We start from the raw sequence: 23,097 nt of genomic DNA on the forward strand, positions 1-23,097 counted from the left end.
CAGATCCTTCAGTGACCAGAAATATGAGCAAGCAGCATGAGTCAGTCAGTTTCTGCTTTCAGATAGAGCTCTTTTGCTGCTGGATTACCAATGTATACTTTACTTGATATGAAAAGTACGGTCTGATATGGGATAGTGAGAGATGATGGGGAATTCAGCAGTCAGGAATCTCCTGAATATCTCCGTCCGCCCGCGGATTCCTCCACACTGGAATAAAGGGACAGCGGCCCCCCTGCTGTAACAGATGTCCGCACACCTCGCTCCACGCCTTATCTGAATTTACATCCAGAGATTACACATGTCGCTGCAATACGCTGCCAGCTTAGCATCATGTCTCCGCAATACCAAATCCAATTACATGGCAGTAACGGGTCTCAGCGAGTCAGCGCTGATGGATGGGGGATGTTATGGGATTAAGAAGGACGGCAGACTAGCTGGGGAATCAGAGGGAAATACAAGCGCTAGCCAAGAGACAAAATGGCCGCTGTGTAGTCAATGTCTGACAAGTAGAGAAGGGAAGTTACTGACACATCTGATAACAGAAGCAGCACGGTGCAATCAGCTACAATGAACCGAGTATTCAGCCTTATCACTGTCGTTATCCACAGACTCATTTATACTGAAGGGTAACGTCAGAAATAAGGACCCGCACAGCTTCTGAGTAGTACCAAAACATCTGCAGCCAGTATGGGCAGCACCGAATGTGTACTCTTCACCGCCCAAGGCCACTGTCAGCAGCTGCCCCCTTTCAGTATAGGTATCCTGATGACCCCTACCATCTAGTATATGAAGCCAGATGACCCTCCTCTCCTTCCATATAGATAGCCTGATGACCGGGGGGCCCCCTTGATCCTGTGGTGCCCTAGGCCATGGCCTATGTGGCCTTGGCTTAGATCCAGCCCTTAGTATGGGGTAGAAATGGCAGCAGCACTCCCCCCCCCTCTCATCCTCCAGGTATCCCACATCGTCTCTCTGGTTCTGTCTGGGCTCAGACACACTATAAGCGCTTTTCTGAGCGTTTGATTGATCAGCACAATTTGATCGCTTTAAAAAAAATAGGCCCCATTCACTTGCATTAAAATTGCAGTAAAAATTGCAGCAATCGTGTAAAAATGTATGCGATCTCATCGATTTTTACATGATTTTAATACAAGTGAATGGGAGCGATTTTTCGCTGAACAATCAAACGCTCAGAAAAGTGCATATAGTGTGTCTGAGCCCCCTCCATCGTCTCACTCAGTTTTATACCCCCCCCCCCCATCTCCCAGTCTTTCCTCCATTGCTCTCTACTGAGCTTCCCATATCTCTCCCCCCCCCCCCCCTCCTGCACTGATCTCCCCATCTCTCTCCCTCTCTATATTCTGCCGTTTTTAATGTACGCAGTAGTGGCCACACTAGTGATGTATCGCTGTTGCGTTGCAAGGACAGAAGGAACGAGCGTAAGTGAAGAGCGCACACAACGCTGCCAGGATCACGCATAGCGCACGCACGTGCTATTACTAACCTGCACTGCTGGAGTGCGGTACTTTTAATAAATCAGCCCCATTATCTGTCTATTTACCTTATGAATCTTTCCTTCTTCTGTCCCAACGAGGAATAGATAATCGATCTGTCGGTGGAAATCGAAGGAGGTTCCGCTGCCTGTCAGACAGGAAATGAAATACATGGCTGTAAGATGGTAATAAATGTCACATAACAGAGGAACAGTGACACTAATACACACCAAAAGATCACACGCTGCTGAGCCGCCGGACAGCCAGGCCACGTACAGCACCAAACCCAGATCCCTAAACCAGCCAATGAGCTGTCACAGGAACCCACCCGTGGGAAAGACATCTCACTGACAGCTGCACAGAAACCTGGAGCCAAAGTGTCCCTCAGTAGCCAATCAGAATCCTGAGGAAGACATCTCACTGACAGGTGCACAGAAACCTGGAGCCAAAGTGTCCCTCAGTAGCCAATCAGAATCCTGAGGAAGACATCTCACTGACAGCTGCACAGAAACCTGGAGCCAAAGTGTCCCTCAGTAGCCAATCAGAATCCTGAGGAAGACATCTCACTGACAGCTGCACAGAAACCCCACAGCAGCCAATCAGAATCCTCGATCTGGCTAACAGCTCAAACCTGAGTACTCGTTGATGGCATTGGCTTTACTTTTCTCTCTTAGGCATTGTACCCCATCTGACAGAGTGGTGGTTTTGTGCCTGACCAGCGCTGTGCCCAATGGGATAGGTTCACAATAATAAGGGTGTCTGATCAAGTAGGATACACAAGGTTGGAGGGTCCTGCCAAAGGCTTACAATCTAAAGGGAGGGGGTGGAGACACTCCAGGTAGGGGAATGATTTATGGGCGTTCAGCTGAGGTTCAGGGCATTGATAACAGGGGCAAACCCAGGATTTTCAAGGGGGAGGGGGATTCCTGAAAGGTCTTCCTCAGTCACGCACAATACAGTATAATAATATGGTAGGACATCATGCTGGGTAAACATAATACAATTTCCCGTCAGACTGACAGGATCTGACAATTATTTCCTAACTGTCCAATCTGCTCCCGATCGACAATAGGATCAATCAGGAGCATTTTGGATACAGATAATAATGAGGACAGCCGACATTGGTAATGAAGGGGAAAGTGAAGCACTCACACAGCAGGGGCACATGGCTGTGCTCATTACCTAGTCAGTTCCCCAGAGCTGCTCCATGCTCTGCACACACGCTGCTGCTCCATGCTCTGTACACACGCTGCTGCTCCATGCTCTGTACACACGCTGCTGCTCCATGCTCTGTACACACGCTGCTGCTCCATGCTCTGTACACACGCTGCTGCTCCATGCTCTGTACACACGCTGCTGCTCCATGCTCTGTACACACGCTGCTGCTCCATGCTCTGTACACACGCTGCTGCCCCATGCTCTGTACACACGCTGCTGCCCCATGCTCTGTACACATGCTGCTGCTCCATGCTCTGTACACACGCTGCTGCTCCATGCTCTGTACACACGCTGCTGCTCCATGCTCTCTACACACGCTGCTGCCCCATGCTCTCTACACACGCTGCTGCCCCATGCTCTCTACACACGCTGCTGCCCCATGCTCTCTACACACGCTGCTGCCCCATGCTCTGTACACACGCTGCTGCTCCCTGCTCTGTACACACGCTGCTGCTCCCTGCTCTGTACACACGCTGCTGCTCCCTGCTCTGTACACACGCTGCTGCTCCCTGCTCTGTACACACGCTGCTGCTCCCTGCACACACGCTGCTGCTCCATGCTCTGTACACACGCTGCTGCTCCATGCTCTGTACACACGCTGCTGCTCCATGCTCTGTACACACGCTGCTGCCCCATGCTCTGTACACACGCTGCTGCCCCATGCTCTGTACACGCAGTGCTGCTCTCCCATGCTCTGTACACGCAGTGCTGCTCTATGCTCTGTACACACACTGCTGCCCCATGCTCTGTACACACGCTGCTGCTCCATGCTCTGTACACGCAGTGCTGCTCCATGCTCTGTACACACACTGCTGCTCCATGCTCTGTACACACACTGCTGCTCCATGCTCTGTACACACACTGCTGCCCCATGCTCTGTACACACGCTGCTGCCCCATGCTCTGTACACACGCTGCTGCCCCATGCTCTGTACACACGCTGCTGCCCCATGCTCTGTACACACGCTGCTGCCCCATGCTCTGTACACACGCTGCTGCTCCATGCTCTGTACACACGCTGCTGCCCCATGCTCTGTACACACGCTGCTGCCCCATGCTCTGTACACGCAGTGCTGCTCTCCCATGCTCTGTACACGCAGTGCTGCTCTATGCTCTGTACACACACTGCTGCCCCATGCTCTGTACACACGCTGCTGCTCCATGCTCTGTACACACACTGCTGCTCCATGCTCTGTACTCACACTGCTGCCCCATGCTCTGTACACACACTGCTGCCCCATGCTCTGTACACACACTGCTGCCCCATGCTCTGTACACACACTGCTGCCCCATGCTCTGTACACACACTGCTGCCCCATGCTCTGTACACACACTGCTGCCCCATGCTCTGTACACACACTGCTGCCCCATGCTCTGTACACACACTGCTGCCCCATGCTCTGTACACACACTGCTGCCCCATGCTCTGTACACACACTGCTGCCCCATGCTCTGTACACACACTGCTGCTCTATGCTCTGTACACCCGCTGCTGCCCCATGCTCTGTACACACACTGCTGCTCTATGCTCTGTACACACACTGCCGCTCTATGCTCTGTACACACGCTGCTGCCCCATGCTCTGTACACACACTGCTGCCTCATGCTCTGTACACATACTGCTGCTCTATACTCTGTACACACACTGCTGCTCTATACTCTGTACACACACTGCTGCTCCATGCTCTGTACACACACTGCTACCCCATGCTCTGTACACACAGTGCTGCTCTATGCTCTGTACACACGCTGCTGCTCCCTGCTCTGTACACACGCTGCTGCCCCCTGCTCTGTACACACACTGCTGCCTCATGCTCTGTACACACACTGCTGCCTCATGCTCTGTACACACACTGCTGCCTCATGCTCTGTACACACACTGCTGCTCTATACTAGGTACACACAGTGCTGCTCTATGCTCTGTACACACGCTGCTGCTCCCTGCTCTGTACACACGCTGCTGCTCCCTGCTCTGTACACACGCTGCTGCTCCCTGCTCTGTACACACGCTGCTGCTCCCTGCTCTGTACACACACTGCTGCCTCATGCTCTGTACACACACTGCTGCCTCAAGCTCTGTACACACACTGCTGCTCTATACTCTGTACACACAGTGCTGCTCTATGCTCTGTACACACGCTGCTGCTCCCTGCTCTGTACACACGCTGCTGCTCCCTGCTCTGTACACACTCTGCTGCCCCATACTCTGCACACATAGGCCTAGTGCACACCGGAGCGGTTCTGCTGCGGTTTGCAATCCGCTTGCGGGTGCGGATCCGCTAGGGTAATGTATTTCAATGGGCTGGTGCACACCAGAGCGGGAGGCGTTTTGCAGAAACGCATACTCCCGGGCTGCTGCAAATTTTGGATTGCGGATGCGTTTCTGCCTCAATGTTAAGTATAGGAAAAACGCAAACCGCTCTGAAAAACGGCACTTCAGACCGGTTTGCCACGCGTTTTTTGTTACAGTAGCTGTTCAGTAACAGCTTTACTGTAACAATACATGAAATCTACTACACCAAAAACGCTTCACAAAACCGCAAAATGCTAGCTGAAACGCTACAGAAAAAGAGTTTCAAAATCTGCTAGCATTTTGCGGATCTGCTAGCGGTTTTTGGTGTGCACCAGGCCATACTGCTGATCCATGCTTTGTACACACGCTGCTGCTCCATGCTCTGGACACACACACTGCTGCCCCATGCTCTGTACACACACTGCTGCCCCATGCTCTGTACACACACTGCTGCCCCATGCTCTGTACACACACTGCTGCCCCATGCTCTGTACACACACTGCTGCTCTATGCTCTGTACACCCGCTGCTGCCCCATGCTCTGTACACACACTGCTGCCCCATGCTCTGTACACACACTGCTGCTCTATGCTCTGTACACACGCTGCTGCCCCATGCTCTGTACACACACTGCTGCCTCATGCTCTGTACACACACTGCTGCTCTATACTCTGTACACACACTGCTGCTCTATACTCTGTACACACACTGCTGCTCCATGCTCTGTACACACACTGCTACCCCATGCTCTGTACACACAGTGCTGCTCTATGCTCTGTACACACGCTGCTGCTCACTGCTCTGTACACACGCTGCTGCCCCCTGCTCTGTACACACACTGCTGCCTCATGCTCTGTACACACACTGCTGCCTCATGCTCTGTACACACACTGCTGCCTCATGCTCTGTACACACACTGCTGCCTCATGCTCTGTACACACAGTGCTGCTCTATGCTCTGTACACACGCTGCTGCTCCCTGCTCTGTACACACGCTGCTGCTCCCTGCTCTGTACACACGCTGCTGCTCCCTGCTCTGTACACACGCTGCTGCTCCCTGCTCTGTACACACGCTGCTGCTCCCTGCTCTGTACACACGCTGCTGCTCCCTGCTCTGTACACACACTGCTGCCTCATGCTCTGTACACACACTGCTGCCTCAAGCTCTGTACACACACTGCTGCTCTATACTCTGTACACACAGTGCTGCTCTATGCTCTGTACACACGCTGCTGCTCCCTGCTCTGTACACACGCTGCTGCTCCCTGCTCTGTACACACTCTGCTGCCCCATACTCTGCACACATAGGCCTAGTGCACACCGGAGCGGTTCTGCTGCGGTTTGCAATCCGCTTGCGGGTGCGGATCCGCTAGGGTAATGTATTTCAATGGGCTGGTGCACACCAGAGCGGGAGGCGTTTTGCAGAAACGCATACTCCCGGGCTGCTGCAAATTTTGGATTGCGGATGCGTTTCTGCCTCAATGTTAAGTATAGGAAAAACGCAAACCGCTCTGAAAAACGGCACTTCAGAGCGGTTTGCCAGGCGTTTGTTACAGTAGCTGTTCAGTAACAGCTTTACTGTAACAATACATGAAATCTACTACACCAAAAACGCTTCACAAAACCGCAAAATGCTAGCTGAAACGCTACAGAAAAAGTTTCAAAATCTGCTAGCATTTTGCGGATCTGCTAGCGGTTTTTGGTGTGCACCAGGCCATACTGCTGCTCCATGCTTTGTACACACGCTGCTGCTCCATGCTCTGTACACACACTGCTGCTCCATACAAAGTCATCTGTAGCTGGGAAAGAAAGGGGGCAGTGTTGTGAGCTGCAGGATGTCTGCAGATATTCTGCTGTCTCAACTTGTGCCTGTCCCCAAACACTGCACCAGCCCAGGTCTGAGGGGGGGGGATTCTGGGCAGCTGTAACCCCCCCCCCCCCCCCCCATGTTTGCCTATGGAAGAGGGAGGGAGCATAAACAGGAATGTTTTGAGGGCTTGTTTAAAGGTGTAGAAGGAGAAGGGAGGAGCTAATAGGGAGTTCCAGACAGTGGGGGCAGCTCTAAAGAAGTCTTGGAGGGAGACGTGCTTGGGAATGGTTAATCCATGGAACACTCAGCCGTAGGTCAAGGCGGAGCAGAGTGGATGGGAGGGTGTGTACCTGTGATTGAGATCAGAAACCTAGCTTGGACAGGATTGTGAGCGGAGGGAAACCCAGTGATGAGATTTACAGAGAGTATTTCCTGCTCTCGGATGAGCGGGGGGTGCTGCGTCCCCGGACTGGACAGAAGACCTCTCCGTTCAATTGAGGGGGACTTACCGTGTGTCTGCAGCTGAAGCCCCTCCGCATCAGTCCCCGCAGGCCCCTCCACCGACAGCCGGATGACGTCCGTGTGGACCAGCTCATTCTGCCGGACAGGACAGCGTGGTTACAGTTAGATTGGTTGGAAAAAGACGTTTGCTCATCAAATACAACCACAATAAAAGAACAAAAAGCAATTAAAAATAAACAAATAAGTAGATCCAGAAGAGGGCAAGAAAAAAAAAATCCCCTTACAAGGCCTGGGCCAAATAACCCTTGAGGGAGAAAGATTCCTTCCCGAATCCAGATGGCAGTCAGATAAATCCGTGGATCAACCTTGCCAGGAATTTCCTAGCAGCAGGGGGAGGGAATACCATACAGCAGAAGCCAGTCGCTGATTTGCAAGTGAAACAAGGAGTTATGCCTGGTTGCTATAGGCAACATGCACAAATACTTCCCACAGACGGGGTTCTGAGTTACAGTTCTATCGAGTCACATAAGCGGGTCATTTCACCTTGATCAGGGTCCAGGACACCACGCGGCCGTCCGAGGAGACTGAGAAGAAATTCAGGTTCTTGTCCAGATCGTCTTTCTGCCATTTCACCTGCAAGATGTGGAGACAGCGGAGTGAGACTCCCTTATTCTGCGACTGGTCATACATTGCATCTACAGAGGGTCAATGGCATGTCCGTTCCCTGGCCTGCCTGCAAATTGTATGCAGTGTGACTGGACCAATTATGTCCCTCAGGAGGTGCATGTGATCACCAGAACCAGCGAGTGTATTCATGAAAACAACAGAGACCAATATTAAAAGATAATTACCATATATACTCGAATACAAGTTGACTCCAATATTCAACCCTCTTAAGCTGGAATTTTTTATTGACTCGAGTATAAGTCTACCCAAAATAGTTAATGGCTGCACTTGAGGACCAGGATAGGTTAATGACTGCACTGCATACAGAATTGAAGCCATTAACCCCTCCCCCCCTGTCCCTTATGTGCAGCCAATACCTCCTCCAAGCCCTCAATAATTATTCACTCCCTTTTATGCTGCCCCTTTCCTTGTTAGTTGTTGTGGCCAGGACTTTCTGACCTGTGTTTTCTTGGCTTTTGGTTTTATCAAGAAAGTGTCACTTACCACTGGGTACATTGCTGCAAATGAGAATGCCACAAGTAGTACACACATTACTCAGTGTGCTCAGTGTTGCCTGTGACTCATGTATAAGTCACCCCTATACTTTTATTTAGTGAGTCAGACCTACATTTCTAAACTTATACTCGAACATATACAGTAAAAACACGCACTGCAAGCACCAAACAAGTAAATTATGTGCATTTTATATAATGAAAATGAAACAGAACAGATCTGTACGGAGGCGAGCGGATCCTATACAAAGCAATAGGAAGCATTCACATCAGTAACATCAGTCAGAACAGATCCATTTGGTCTGATAAGCAGAACACAGCTTTGGGTGCCCGCATGACTTTGCCAGATCTGCCACATGAAGTGGATGGCAATGGAGACCGATGTGCTAGCCTATGAGAGGGGGCGGTGTGTTCCCCCCAGGCTGCTCGCCGCACTCGTTTTACTAAATGCTCACCTGCTACCACCGATTTGTTGGGGCTCTGCAATTGGTATAGCAGCGTTCTAGAATGCAGGACGGCGGCAACGGAGGAAAGCGGCGATGGGTTCCCAGCCAAAAACGGAAGGGAGAACCAGATGAAAAACTGACGCCCATTGTAACAAACTCAAACTTTATATGCATCCAGTTTTTCATTGCGAACCCGGCCTAAGTATCAGGCAGATAATCATATCACCTTTATTTACATCATTTTCAGGAGTAATATTGGCTTTATTTACAGCATTGGTCCTCAAACTAGGGCCCGCGGGCCGAATGCGGCCCCCTGAGCCTTTAACGGCCCCCATACACAAAATGTATTACTTATAGATGCGGTCAGCTACATCTTTAACCTTCCTGGCGGTAAGCCCGAGCTGAGCTCGGGCTATGCCGCGCAGGAAGATATCTCAGCCCCTGGTGGAGCGATTTGCTCCATTTAAAATGCTGTACGCGCAAGCTAGCACTTTGCTAGCCGCGCGTACAGCTTGATCGCCGCCGCTCTGCGGCGATCGCCCGTACGCAGCGGCGCAAGAGGGCCCCCCCCCCCGACAGAGCCCTGCACTGCCCGGACCAATGAGTTCCGGGCAGCGCTATGGGCTAGTGTTGTCCGGATCATGAACGATTCGGATCTTTGATCCGAATCTATTTTGTGAGTCAAATCATCCGAATCATCAAAATGAGTGATTCGGATCGCAAAAGGGGCGGGGCCATGAGTGACACGCCCCCTCTCAGCGGGCAGCGGGGTCCTGGAAGCAGAGCTGAGATGGATCGCTCTGTTGGATGGGAGGCAGCCTTGCAGGGAGACAGGTAGATGAGAGAGAGGGGACATGGGTGCCACTGCCAGATATGTGTAGAGCACACATACTGGCTATAACGTGCTGCTCTTTATAGGCTGGCTGTTCCGTAGTTGTGCACAGTGAACACATTGGAAACTTTTGGCTCAGCTCAGCACAGCTCAGTAACTTTGCATGCACTGTGATTGCAGCGCAATATGATCCTCCTAAACAGCTGCACTTTACTTTGGGGAATGCTTTCTTTCACTGTGCGACGTTTGCATGCAAAGTACACAGATGAGCATATAGGTGAAATGTATGTAAAGCATATGATTGCAGCATGTGGGTATTGTGTGCAAGCAAACATTTCTGCTCTCTGCTCATCCCTCCTCCCTTCTCTGTCCACTCCCTGCCCTCTGTCCATCTTCTCCCCTTCTCTGTGTGTCCACTCCCTCCCCTTCTCCTGTCCTGCTAGTCATTTCACCCCCGAAATGCTTTCGTAGTCAAATGATCCGAGATTCGGATCAAAGATCCGGATCTTTTCAATGATCCGATTCGAATCATCCGGATCATTGAAAAGATCCGAACTTCCCATCTCTACTATGGGCTGGATCGGAGGTGTCTGACGTCAGGACGTCGGCTGACGTCCATGACGTCATTCCGATCGTCGCCATGGCGACAGGAGAAGCCAAACAGGGGGGGCGCGTTATATACGCGTTCCCCTGTTTGCTATTGATGCCGGCGACGATCGCACTAGAGGGACACATGCGCCCTCTAGTGGTGTTTCATGTAGCTACCACTCTCGTAGCTTTACATGAAACAAAAAAAAAAAATAAAAAAAAAAAAAAAGGATTTTTGCCATTTTGGCAAAAAATTTTTACCGCCAGGAGGGTTAAATATTGGTGGTCCACAAATAGAATAGCAGTGCTGGCACCACCCATCCACATGCCAGAAAGCAGTAATTCGCTGGGTTCTAATCCATTTCCACATCAGGTGACACTGCTGTCCAATTGGACTTCGGTTGTCACCTGGGAATGCTTTACTTTCTGGCCCGCAAAGACGTAATTTTATGTATACTCCGGCCCCCCAGCAGTCTGAAGTATGTTGACCCGGCCCCCGACCCAAAATGTTTGGGGACCCACGATTTACAGCATTCATCTTATATTATAAACTCTATGTAACACCTTTGCTGCACCGTCTCCCGAAACAAGAGACATTTCTCAACTCCAGAATGTTCCAACGAATCCACCAATCACCTCAGGGCCCGTTCACACTTAAAACCGCAGAACGCCGGCGATTACCGCCGGCGTTCTGCGGGAGTGATTTTCCCGCGATCAGCGCGGAAAAATCACTGGACACTGCGGCGGGTTTGGAGCGATCGCAATTAGCGTGCTATGCACGCTAATCACGATCGCAAATCGCGGAACGCTCGTCGCCGGCAAACCGCTGCATGCAGTGCGGTTGCGGTTATCGCTAACCGCAACCGCGGCAGTGAGAACACTGCCACTCGCTACATTGTGTAGCGGTTCTTGCAGAACCGCTAGCGGTTTGCAGTGAGCGGGAATCGTGCGATTCCCGCTCAGGTGTGAATGGGCCCTCAGGGCCTGTACACACTGAAAAACGCAAGCAAAATCGCAAGCGCATGCGTTTTTAAAGTGCATGTAGTTTTAAAAACGCATGCGCTTTTGCCTGCTTTTTTTGTGCGTTTGCGTTTTTCTTGTAATTGCTGATTGGCTAAAATATCCTTTGTTTTTTTTCTAGTTTACATTTCAACAGGAATCAGGATATTGCAGAGTCTTCTGGGATACTGACTTCTGAAAAACGCAGGCAAAAACGCAAGCGCATGCGTTTTTAATGCGTTTTTCATGCGCTGCGCTTAAAAAAGTGCAGCAGGCACTGTAAGGGCCCTTTTCCACCTGCAGTCGCTAGCGTTCACGCTGAACGCTAGCGATTGCTGAATCGCAAAACCGGCGATTCCCCGACGTTCGCGGCCGCGATTTTGCTATGCTATGCACTGCATAGCAAAATCGCGGCAAATATCGCTCCGCCGCGCGTTCACGTTCCCGTCAAAAGCGAATCGCGGTAGTGGAAATGACCTACCGCGATTCCTATGTTAAAAAGCAAACCGTAGCGATTGTAAAATCGCTAGCGGTTTGCGTTTTTGCGATTCAGCCAGCGCAAACGCGCTGGTGGAAAAGGGCCCTGATTGCATTTTTCTAAAAACGCATCGCACCAGTGTGTACAAGTCATCACGATTTTCATTCTTTTTCAAAAGACCTTGCGATTTTAAAAACGCAGAGCAAGCGCAGCAGTGTGTACAGGAGCTAAAGGTCGGAGTATGCAGCGCTCAGACATGGCGGAAAGCATGATATGTGCATACGCTCTGTTGTCATATTAATGGGAATATGGATTCCACATGAGGGCACGGCTTTCACATCAGGACTTCAAAACCAGTCAGTGCATTAGTGCAGGTGTCAAAAATGATTAATACTGTCTCCGGCCCCAGCAACTAAACTACTCCTACTGCAAGGCAGGAGTTTATGGGTAACGCATGCTCCAAACAGCATTGCGTTGTCATGGTAACAGAGCAGTGCCGTTTGAGCTAATTGCTAACTAGACATTGCAATTCCCTTTCATCAGGCCTCCCCTCTAACCGCACTGCCCCCCTTCACTCGGTAATGCGGCAGCCAGACTGAAACTCCTCCCATCAATCCGCCTCTACAACTCCCCTCTTTATAGCCCTCCCTTCAGGATCAACTTCAAAATCCTGTGCTTGGCCTACAAATCTGTGCACAGGACCTGCCCAACATCTCCGATCTTGTCCACAGGCACATACCGGACGGCCCCCTACGATCCTCCAACTACTTGCGCCTGGTCGCACCGTGCATATCTCACTCACATGCACCATTGCAGGACAGATGTTTTTGACTTTGGAGCAGGTTGACTTTAATATAAATACAATTAATAATAGTAATTGTCAGTTTTGTAAATTCTCAGCTGGTTTCAGATTGAAACGTGAGAAGGGCGAAGTCCCCCTTTAATGGTTCCCCTGTGCAGGGTGAGGAGGGTGGAGTTCACCTTTAATGGTTCCCCTGTGCGGGGTGAGGAGGGTGGAGTTCCCCTTTAATGGTTCCCCTGTGCGGGGTGAGGAGGGTGGAGTTCCCCTTTAATGGTTCCCCTGTGCGGGGTATGGAGGGTGGAGTTCACCTTTAATGGTTCCCCTGTGCGGGGTGAGGAGGGCGGAGTCCCTCTTTAATGGTTCCCCTGTGCGGGGTGAGGAGGGCGGAGTCCCCCTTTAATATTCTCCCTTTGCCGGATGAGGATGGGTGACAGCCGGGTGGAGGGCTTGTCACACAGACACGTCCTGGGCAGGCAGCTGGAGCGGGGCGGCCATCCATAATCTGGACACTCTAAGCCAGGTAATAAATTCTCCATGTCTTGCGGAATACTGATGAGCTGTGACAGTCAGGCCGCGGAGCTCTTTCCAGCGTCCAACAGTGTCCCTCGTCTGCCGAGCCAATAAATTATCACACAACAACGCCAGACGTGCCCAGGGAGGATTGTACAGTGTGTGGCAGGTTGCCCAGATTCCCCGGTCTCTCCGCTCCCCTCCCCCGCCTGAATAACAGGCCTGACTTGTGCCCGGCTGACCCCAAATCATAACTGTGTCATTCGGGAACTTGTATGCAAAAAAACGAGACAGGCCGTGTTCTATTTAAGCCCTTTGTGCCCCACAGTAAAGGTCTTCTGCTGCACACGGTCTTTTGCAGATGGCCAGTGATGGGCAAAGCGCTAGAGCAGTGTCACCCCATCAGGGAGTTCTCACTGCAGCGCTCCGATTCTGAGAAAATCAAAAAACTTGCTGCTTGTACTATTTTTAGAGATATTTTTTAAAAGTAATATGAAAAAACGCACGTTCCTTTACATATCGACTAGCGATTGCAATTTGTAGTGTGAACGAGGCGTAACTTCATGCCTGCAAATCTTTGGCTTTTTGTAGATTGTGTACTAAAACTTTTTTGTTTTCACAACTGGTAAGGGATGGTCAATTAGATGCTAATAATTGCAAGCTGGTGCAAATGTTATGCTAATTGTATGCAGATTGAAAATGGCCCAATTTAGGCCTCCTTTCCATGGACTGTTTATAGGCAGTGAAATGCCTCTCAAACTCTAACAACTGCTCACTGCTGCCTGGTAACTGCTTGCTGAGCACACAGCTTAACAGTCCGTGGAAAGGAGGCCTAAATGTGGCAGAGTTTGCATAAACTTTGCATCAGGTCAGAATTATTAGAATCCTCTAGATTGTAAGGGCAGGGACCTCCTCCTAGTGTTTCTTATTCTGCTGTAATCTTACTAATATTATAAATGCAAAAGTGGATGTTTGTTACTTAGTCACGCAACAATGGCTGAACGGATCTGAATGAAATTTGGCACACACATAGTACATTACCTGGAATAACTTATAGGATACTTTTTATCCACATAACCAAAAAGTGGGCGGAGACAAATACAAATGTCACTGGGAAAATGTAAACTGCAGCTTTTCCTCACTGTTAATGGCAGGGTTCTCAAACTTTGCACAGCTGGTTACTGGGATTAATATTCAGGGAAGTGGGTGGAGCCTTCTACACCCAATCAGAATTCACCAATTACTTCTCAAGGGGAATATTTAATTGCTGCCATTCTTGCACTATTAATGGCACAGGCCTCAAACCTGGTACAGTTGGTCATTGGGTGACTGGGGTTCAGAATTCAGAAAAGGGGGTGGAGCCGCAAACAGCAAATCAGTTTTGTTTCATTTCAATGCACATTATTGATGTCAAAGACCACAAATCTCACAAACTTGGTCATTGAGTAATTATGTGTTAGGCTAGAAACCCACTAGGAGCGATTTCTAATCGCTAGTGATTCGAAAAAGCTACGGGGGATTATTATAAAATCAAATCGCTCAAATGGGATCACACCCATAGCATTACATTAGCAAGAGTTTCCAAATCGCAAACCGCTCAGAAAAATCGCTCCTAGTGGGTTTCTGGTATTAGGGTTAGAAAAAGTAGGCGGAGCCAACACCAGCCAAATACATACCTGGGCAACGCCGGGTCATCAGTTGTTTTATAATGAACATGCACCAGTACTGGTGATATCTCAAACCACTCATCAGCTATGTCTGTACCATCAGAACATCCAGCAGAACAAATTCAGAGTTTTGCATCTCTCGTGCATCTCTGCTCCCCACTACTTGTTCTGTACTGTGTACAGCACTAAAGAAGATGTTGGCGCTATATAAAAAAATAATAAGGTACTTAAGTGGTATTATACCGTCTACCAAACTTGACTGCCTGCTATTTACATTAGATTTACTCTACCTTGGAAATCTACATCCAGTATGGTTGGAAAGCTGAGAGTCTTGGCTTTCATGTGCACATTTGCCCCGTGTCTGTGTGCAGGGCTGTGGAGTCCATACAAAAATCATCCGACTCCAAGTACCCAAAATTGCTCCGACTCCTCTGTCTGTATGATGCACCATTCCTGGGTTTGGGGGTGTTGAATGAGGGATGTCCACTCCTTTTAATCTTCCTGGCGGTAAGCCCGAGCTGAGCTCGGGCTATGCCGCGCAGGAGGATATCTCTGCTTCTGGTGGGGCGATTCGCTCCATTCAAAGTGCTGTACGCGCAGCTAGCATTTTGCTAGCCGTGCGTACAGCTTGATCGCCGCCGCTCTGCGGCGATCGCCCGCACGCAGCCGGCTCAAGAGGCCCCCCCCCCGCCAGAGCCCTGCGCTGCCCGGACCAATGAGTTCCGGGCAGCGCTATGGGCTGGATCGGAGGCGTCTGACGTCAGGACGTCGGCTGACGTCCATGACGTCATTCCTATCGTCGCCATAGCGACAGAAGAAGCCAAACAGGGGAGCGCGTTATATACGCGTTCCCCTGTTTGCTATTGTTGCCGGCGACGATCGCACTAGAGGGACACATGCGCCCTCTAGTGGTGTTTCATGTAGCTACCACTCTGGTAGCTTTACATGAAACAAATAAAAAAAATAAAAAAAAGGATTTTTGCCTATTTGGCAAAAACAATTAACCGCCAGGAGTGTTAACCACTTGAGGACCGCGGTGTTAAACCCCCTAGTGACCAAACCAATTTCTCCTAATGGGGCCACTGCAGCTTTAAAGGGAAAGTTAACTGAGAGGGAAATGGATGTTTCCTTTTAAACAATACCAGTTGCCTGGCAGCCCTGCTGATCTCTTTAGCTGCAGTAGTGGATGAATCACACACCTGAAACAAGCATGCAGCTAATCCAAGCACCTGATCTGCATGCTTGTTGAGGGGCTGTGGCTAAAAGCATTAGAGACACAGGATCAGCAGGAGAGCCAGGCAACTGGTATTATTTTAAAAGGAAAAATCAATATCCTTCTCAGTTTAGGTTCCCTTTAAGAGCTCGGTGCAGGGCGTCCAACTCAGCACACAAGTGATTCCCTCCCAACCGAGCTTTCTGTTGGTGGGGTCAGAATGCCTCCAGGATTGTTTTATTTATTATAAATATTTATTGTATTTTTTATTAAATTTGGTATTTTTTAAATTAATTTCTTCACCCTCCCTCCGTCAGCCTATCACAGCTGATCGTATTTGTGCCTCCCCGGGGGACAGTTGTGTCACACGGCTGTCCCCAGTACAGGCTGCTGTAGATCGCAGCGCTGTACACTGTTAATAGACGATCGCCGCTGGGAGGCTGAAGGCAGAGATGCGCGTTCATCAGTGTGCACGATCTCCTGCAATCCCCACCCGCAGCCATTCACGCCAATCGGCAGCATTTTTCCTTTGCCTGCTGCGGGCTTCTTCTCGCTCTGCTCAGACAACTTCTTATTCTTAAAGGGAACCTAAACTGAAAAGGATGTGGATTTTTCCTTTTAAAATAATACCAGTTGCCGGACTCTCCTACTGATCCTGTGTCTCTAATATTTGCCACAGCCCCTGAACAAGCATGCAGATCAGGTGCTCTGACTGGAGTCAGACTGGATTAGCTGCATGCTTGTTCCAGGTGTGTGATTCAGCCACTACTGCAGCAGGACTGCCAGGCAACTGGTATTGTTTAAAAGGAAACATCCATATCCCTCTCAGTTAAGGTTCCCTTTAAGGCTCATACACACATCAGACTATAGTCTTTGGAAAATGAAAGATCACAGACCAATCTTACCCCCTTCCATGTAGTATGAGAGCCATACTCTACACAGTCTATTCTATGGAGCTGAACTCCCCATCAGACAGAGATGTTACCCCCTTCCATGTAGTATGAGAGCCATACTCTACACAGTCTATTCTATGGAGCTGAACTCCACATCAGAAAAAAAATCTTTGCAAGATTCTGCACACACAGATGCTGTACACACTCAAAAGATCAGTACCTGCAAAAGATCTGTTCCTGCCAAAAATCCATTCCTGCAAATTGCAATGATAGTCTATGAGATCTGCAGATCATCATACACACATGATTTAACTGACATTCATCTGCAGATCAAGCAATCATCTGCAGATCTGAAAATCCATCCTGGTGGATCTGATCTGCAGATGAATGTCAGTTAAATCATGTATGTACGATCATCTGCAGATCTCATAGACTATCATTGCAATTTGCAGGAACGGATTTTTAGCAGGAACAGATCTTTTGCAGGTACTGATCTTTTGTGTCTGTACAGCATCTGTGCGTGCAGCATCTTGCAAAGATTTTTTTCTGATGTGGAGTGCAGCTCCATAGAATAGACTGTGTAGAGTATGGCTCTCATACTACATGAAGGGTGGTAAGATTGGTCTGTGATCTTTCATTTTCCAAAGACTATACTCTGATGTGTGTATGTGGCCTAACTCTCTATCCACTTGGATAGTGCACATTGCACAGCAGGACTCTCACCCGCTAGCTGGGCTCCAGGCTGGAGACTCGGGGTTGCCGGGTTAGTGTTGCTGGCAGCCAGGTGCAGCAGAGACACCCTCGTTCAACACCCCCTAATTCAGGAATGGTGCATCGCACCCACGTCGGGCATAGTGTAAATGAAGACCAAGAGCCTCGACTTTCCAACGGGCAGTAAATATCTTTTAACCAACGGGCAGTCAGGCCTCATTCACACCTAAAAACGAAAAAAGCAAGCGTTTTGTGTGCTTTTTTTTAGCTCCTCCCGCCGCTCCACTGCGCGCTGCGTTTTTGTAAAAGCGCTTTTCCAGAGCGGTTTTTAAATTCACTCCCTGACATTATTTCACATTCTCTGCAGATCTGTGGGACCTCTTTTCCATGGACAGTTGAATATCAGTGAAATGCCTCTCAAACTCTCTCAACTGCTCGCTGCTGCCTGGTAACTGCTCGCTGCTGCTGCCTGGTAACTGCTCGCTGCTGCTGCTTGGTAACTGCTCGCTGCTGCTGCCTGGTAACTGCTCGCTGCTGCTGCTGCCTGGTAACTGCTCGCTGCTGCTGCTGCTGCCTGGTAACTGCTCGCTGCTGCTGCCTGGTAACTGCTCGCTGCTGCTGCTGCTGCCTGGTAACTGCTCGCTGCTGCTGCTGCTGCCTGGTAACTGCTCGCTGCTGCTGCCTGGTAACTGCTCGCTGCTGCTGCCTGGTAACTGCTCGCTGCTGCTGCCTGGTAACTGCTCGCTGCTGCTGCCTGGTAACTGCTTGCTGAGCACACAGCTCAACAGTCTGTCCGTGGAAAAGAGGCCTTAATGATTTGCTGCAGGATTATGTAAATTATGTATGCAAATGAATGCAGCTTGAAAATGGACCAATCAAATAAATCCTTGGTGGGATTTGATTTTCTGCATCTCATTGACCATCCCTACTCTCTTGTTCTACCACGTCCTAAACTACCCCCAGGCCGGACTGCGGACACATGGCGGGCTGGGTACGTGGATTATGACTATGCTAGTTCCCTGTGCACGAGTTTAAAAATGATCAACTGACTTCAAAGTGCTTTCAACTTTTTGTTAAAGGGAACCTGAACCGAGTAAAATGACATAAAATAAACACATGATGTCCCTGTAAATGAATATTACATCCTTACCTCGCTATGAGCTCATCTCAGAAGCTCAGCATTTCCTCCTTGGTTTGATGGCATCTTTAGGTCAACACAAGACACAGAACATTTATATTGCGCTTTTCTCCTGGCGGACTCAAAGCACCAGAGCTGCAGCCACTAGGGTGCCCTCTATAGGCAGTAGCAGTGTGAGGGAGTCTTGCCCAAAGTCTCCTTACTGAATAGGTCCTGGCTTGCTGAACAGGCAGAGCCAAGATTTGAACCCAGGTCTCCTGTGTCAGAGGCAAAGCCCTTATCCAGCACACTATTCAGCCATCGAAAAAACAAACCCCTCCTGGCAGATATGGATTTTCATGGTTAATCGGATATCACCTGAAAATCGCCATCGCTACTCACATTAGTGGCCAATACTGAGGCAATGGGTCGTTCTAGCAATTGTCGTGCTGGCTCTGCAGATATTGCAATGTCTGTGGGCTCCAGAAGTGTTGCTGGCCTTATTTCTATCTGCAGACTATTGTGTCAGATCTATGGCCAACGATAATCTCTAATGGCCAACCATTCACAGGAGCTGAACTACCAAGCCATACTAGGAATGGCTCCTGCAGTACACTCACCTGCCACACGGGGTCAGTGTGCTTGCCAGACTTGGCTGAGCTCATGTACTTGGGCTGCTCACTGCTGGATTTCATGTTGAAGATGGCCACGTTGCCGTCATAGAAGCCCACGGCGACCAGGTAGGGGTGGTCTTTGTGGATGTCCAGGCACATGATCCCGCTCTCCGTGTTGAAGATGTACTCTGGGAATGACGGATTCTTCAGAGAATAGAGCAGCAGCATCCCCCGGGTCTGCTTCATGAAGTCATCTGTGCGGGGAGAATGTCCGAGAGGTCAGTATACGCAACATGGACTCCTGCGGTAACCCCTAGCAACAATACTGCAACATGAACCCCTACGGTAACCCCTAGCAACAATACTGCAACATGGACTCCTGTGGTAACCCCTGGCAACCATACTGCAACATGGACCCCTACAGTAACCCCTAGCAACAATACTGCAACATGGACTCCAGCGGTAACCCCTGGCAACAATACTGCAACATGGACCTTGCGTTTAGGGGACGTTATAGGGCACATAACGTGCCCTTAACGCAACGCCTGGTGCTCTCTGATGTGGACGTCAGAGTGAGCCGCGTTGTGCAGCTCACTCTGGCGTCCATGATGTGTACTCTTGGACGCATGCGGCATCACGTGGTTCCGCCCGGCCAATCGCCGCACAGAGCGGCCGCTCCAGGAAGTAAACACTGCACGTCACACCGTGCAGTGAATATTAATTAGCCATGTGCCCGGCCGCTCTCCCCTCCTCCCCAACACTACTGAGCATGTGCGCACAGTCTAACGCGGCTTAGCCGCGCATAACGCACAGCATGCAGCACTCTCAACGGACGTGCTGCGTTACAATGTAACGCAACGTGGGCACTGTGAACAGCTCATTGATTTTTCATTGCTGTACGGTGGGGCTGCGTTACAGGCTGCTCTAACGTGCGCCTGTAACGTCTTAATGTGAAAGCAGCCTGAAGGATGAAAAGAAAAACTGAAGGATTCTCTGAAACTTTCTCAGTCTATAAATAAACAGCATTGTTTCCATTTCTGTGATTGATGTCGCATATGGTAGAATAATAATAATAAAAGTCCCGGGATGACTCATGGCTCAGACAATGCACCCTGGCACTCGGAGCTCCGCTGCAGGCTCCATCCCCACACAAAGGAAAGAAGTGGCACAGCTCTGACTCTGCAGCGTCCGTTTATCAGATGTGCGACTTCCTTCCTTTGTGTTGGAACACCTCCGAGCTCTGTAAGCTTTAAAATGTGAATGCAATAATACCGAAGGGCTGGGATCAAAATCACTAAATTAACAAACCTCCTGAAGATTGCAGAACACAACGCAAACAGAACCACAGTGACATCTAGTGGAGACATTGAAATACTACAAGACTTCTGGTCCACCATTTAGAGTAAAGCTTGAATTTCAACCGAGTGAATTTTTTTGCACTACAAGAACCAGGATTACTGCAGCATACCTCCCAACTTTTTAAGATGAGAAAAAGGGACATTTAAGCCACACCCCTGCAACACCCCTGATCACTCCCCCACCACACCCCTAGTCATGCATACCGTAAAGATTTCATACGAAAAATATGTTTTATAATTCAGACCACACTGGTCCTTTCTATTCTAGTTAATTTTCCTTCATATTAACATTTTAAAATTAGTAATATATCAATTCAAAGGATGGGAATGACGTTTAGAGTCAAACACATTTTTCAGTAGAGAAATATATATATATATATATATATATATATATATATATATACACATAGAAAGAGGGACAAAGTCCTGAAAGAGGGACAAATGAGGGAAGAGGGACAGAGGGGCAGGGCTCCCAAAGAGGGACTGTCCCTCCGAAAAAGGGACAGTTGGAAGCTATGCCACACTGGTCCTTTCTATCCTGGTTCATTTTTCTTCATATTAACATTTTAAAATTAGTAATATATCAATTTAAAGGATGGGAATAAAGTTCAGAGTCAAACACATTTTTAGTAGAGAAATATATATATTTACATAGAAAGAGGGACAAAGTCCTCAATTCACTAAGCTTATCTCCTGTCTTTAATAACTCTTCTGAGCTGTTTGGCCTGGTGCACACCAAAAATGCTAGCAGATTTTGAAACGCTTTTTCTTATTTTTCTGCAGCGTTTCAGCTAGCGTTTTGCGGTTTTGTGTAGCGGTTTTGGTGTAGTAGATTTCATGTGTTGTTACAGTAAAGCTGTTACTGAACAGCTACTGTAACAAAAAACGCCTGGCAAACCGCTCTGAAGTGCCGTTTTTCAGAGCGGTTTGCGGTTTTCCTATACTTAACATTGAGGCAGAAACGCATCCGCAATCCAAAATCTGCAGCAGCCCGGGAGTATGCGTTTCTGCACCAGCCCATTGAAATACATTACCCTAGCGGATCCGCACCCGCAAGCAGATCGCAAACCGCAGCGGAAACGCTCCGGTGTGCACTAGGCCTTTCTAGACAGGAGATAAGCTTAGTGAATTGAGGCCAAAGTCCTGAAAGAGGGACAAATGAGGAGGAAAGAGGGACAGAGCTCCCAAAGAGGGACAGTTGGGAGCTATGCTGCAGGCAGAGTTGGAACTTTGCCCATGGCTAATAAGATTTGGAAAGCTGATTCATTAATCAGCTGTCAGATAATTAACAAGCGATTAAAGCAATCAATAAATAAAAGCAAATCTGTAAAAAACAAACAAAAAAAATACAAAAAACAATATATATACTCGAATACAAGTCGATCTTGTGTATAAGTCGACTCCAATATTCAACCCTCTTAAGCTGGAATTTTTTATTGACTAAAGTATAAGTCTACCCAGCAACATTAATGGCTGCACTTGGGGCTCAGGAGGGGTTAATGACTGCACTGCATACAGTATTGCAGTCATTAACCCCTCCTGTCCGTTAAAGTGAACCAGAGACAAAGCACCCTCATGTATTTACCATATATATCAGTGGGAACATTAGAGAAAACACTTACCCTGCTCTCTGTTTCATCCATCACTGCTCAGCTTGCTTGTTTGTTACCAGCCCTGATAAAATCCCCCACTGAGCATTCAGTCTGGCTTTGCTCAGGAATCATTATAGCTGAGTCATTATAGCAGAGCCAGAAGGGGGCAGGCTTGGGCTTGAAAAGACATCAGAGAAGACAGACTGAGCTATAATGATTCCTGAGCAAAGCCAGCCTGAATGCTCAGTCAGGGATTTTATCAGGGCTGTTAACAAGCAGGCTGAGCAGTGCTGCACCTCCTCCCATAGCATCTCCTCCCTGCTGGCCCGCAGCCTCTGACCCCCAGGATGCCGGGTATGTGCTGCACCTCCTCCCATAGCATCTCCTCCCTGCTGGCCCACAGCATCTGATCCCCAGGATGCCGGGTATGTGCTGCACCTCCTCCCATAGCATCTCCTCCCTGCTGGCCCGCAGCATCTGATCCCCAGGATGCCGGGTATGTGCTGCACCTCCTCCCATAGCATCTCCTCCCTGCTCTCCCGCAGCATCTGATCCCCATGATGCCGGGTATGTGCTGCACCTCCTCCCATAGCATCTCCTTCCTGCTGGCCCGCAGCATCTGATCCCCAGGATGCCGGGTATGTGCTGCACCTCCTCCCATAGCATCTCCTTCCTGCTGGCCCGCAGCATCTGATCCCCAGGATGCCGGGTACATGCTGCACCTCCTCCCATAGCATCTCCTCCCTGCTGGCCCGCAGCGTCTGATCCCCAGGATGCCGGGTATGTGCTGCACCTCCTCCCATAGCATCTCCTCCCTGCTGGCCCG

The 23,097-nt window shown here is 49.4% G+C and overlaps 1 protein-coding gene across 4 annotated transcripts in view; it reads right to left on the reverse strand.

The window, feature by feature from the left end:
* The window catches only part of DNAI1 (dynein axonemal intermediate chain 1), a 269,556-nt gene that overhangs the window by 119,997 nt on the left and 126,462 nt on the right, over nucleotides 1-23,097 (reverse strand). For all 4 annotated transcript variants that reach the window (XM_068253053.1, XM_068253042.1, XM_068253033.1 and 1 more), the window contains exons 14-17: nucleotides 19,328-19,575; nucleotides 7,817-7,906; nucleotides 7,321-7,408; nucleotides 1,562-1,641 (exon numbers count right to left, since the gene is read on the reverse strand). In XM_068253053.1, coding sequence (XP_068109154.1) covers nucleotides 1,562-1,641; nucleotides 7,321-7,408; nucleotides 7,817-7,906; nucleotides 19,328-19,575 — 506 coding nt within the window. The remainder of the gene's footprint in view (nucleotides 1-1,561; nucleotides 1,642-7,320; nucleotides 7,409-7,816; nucleotides 7,907-19,327; nucleotides 19,576-23,097) is intronic.

The sequence above is a fragment of the Hyperolius riggenbachi genome, chromosome 1 (genome assembly GCF_040937935.1).
Source record: "Hyperolius riggenbachi isolate aHypRig1 chromosome 1, aHypRig1.pri, whole genome shotgun sequence".
Lineage (NCBI taxonomy): Eukaryota > Metazoa > Chordata > Amphibia > Anura > Hyperoliidae > Hyperolius > Hyperolius riggenbachi.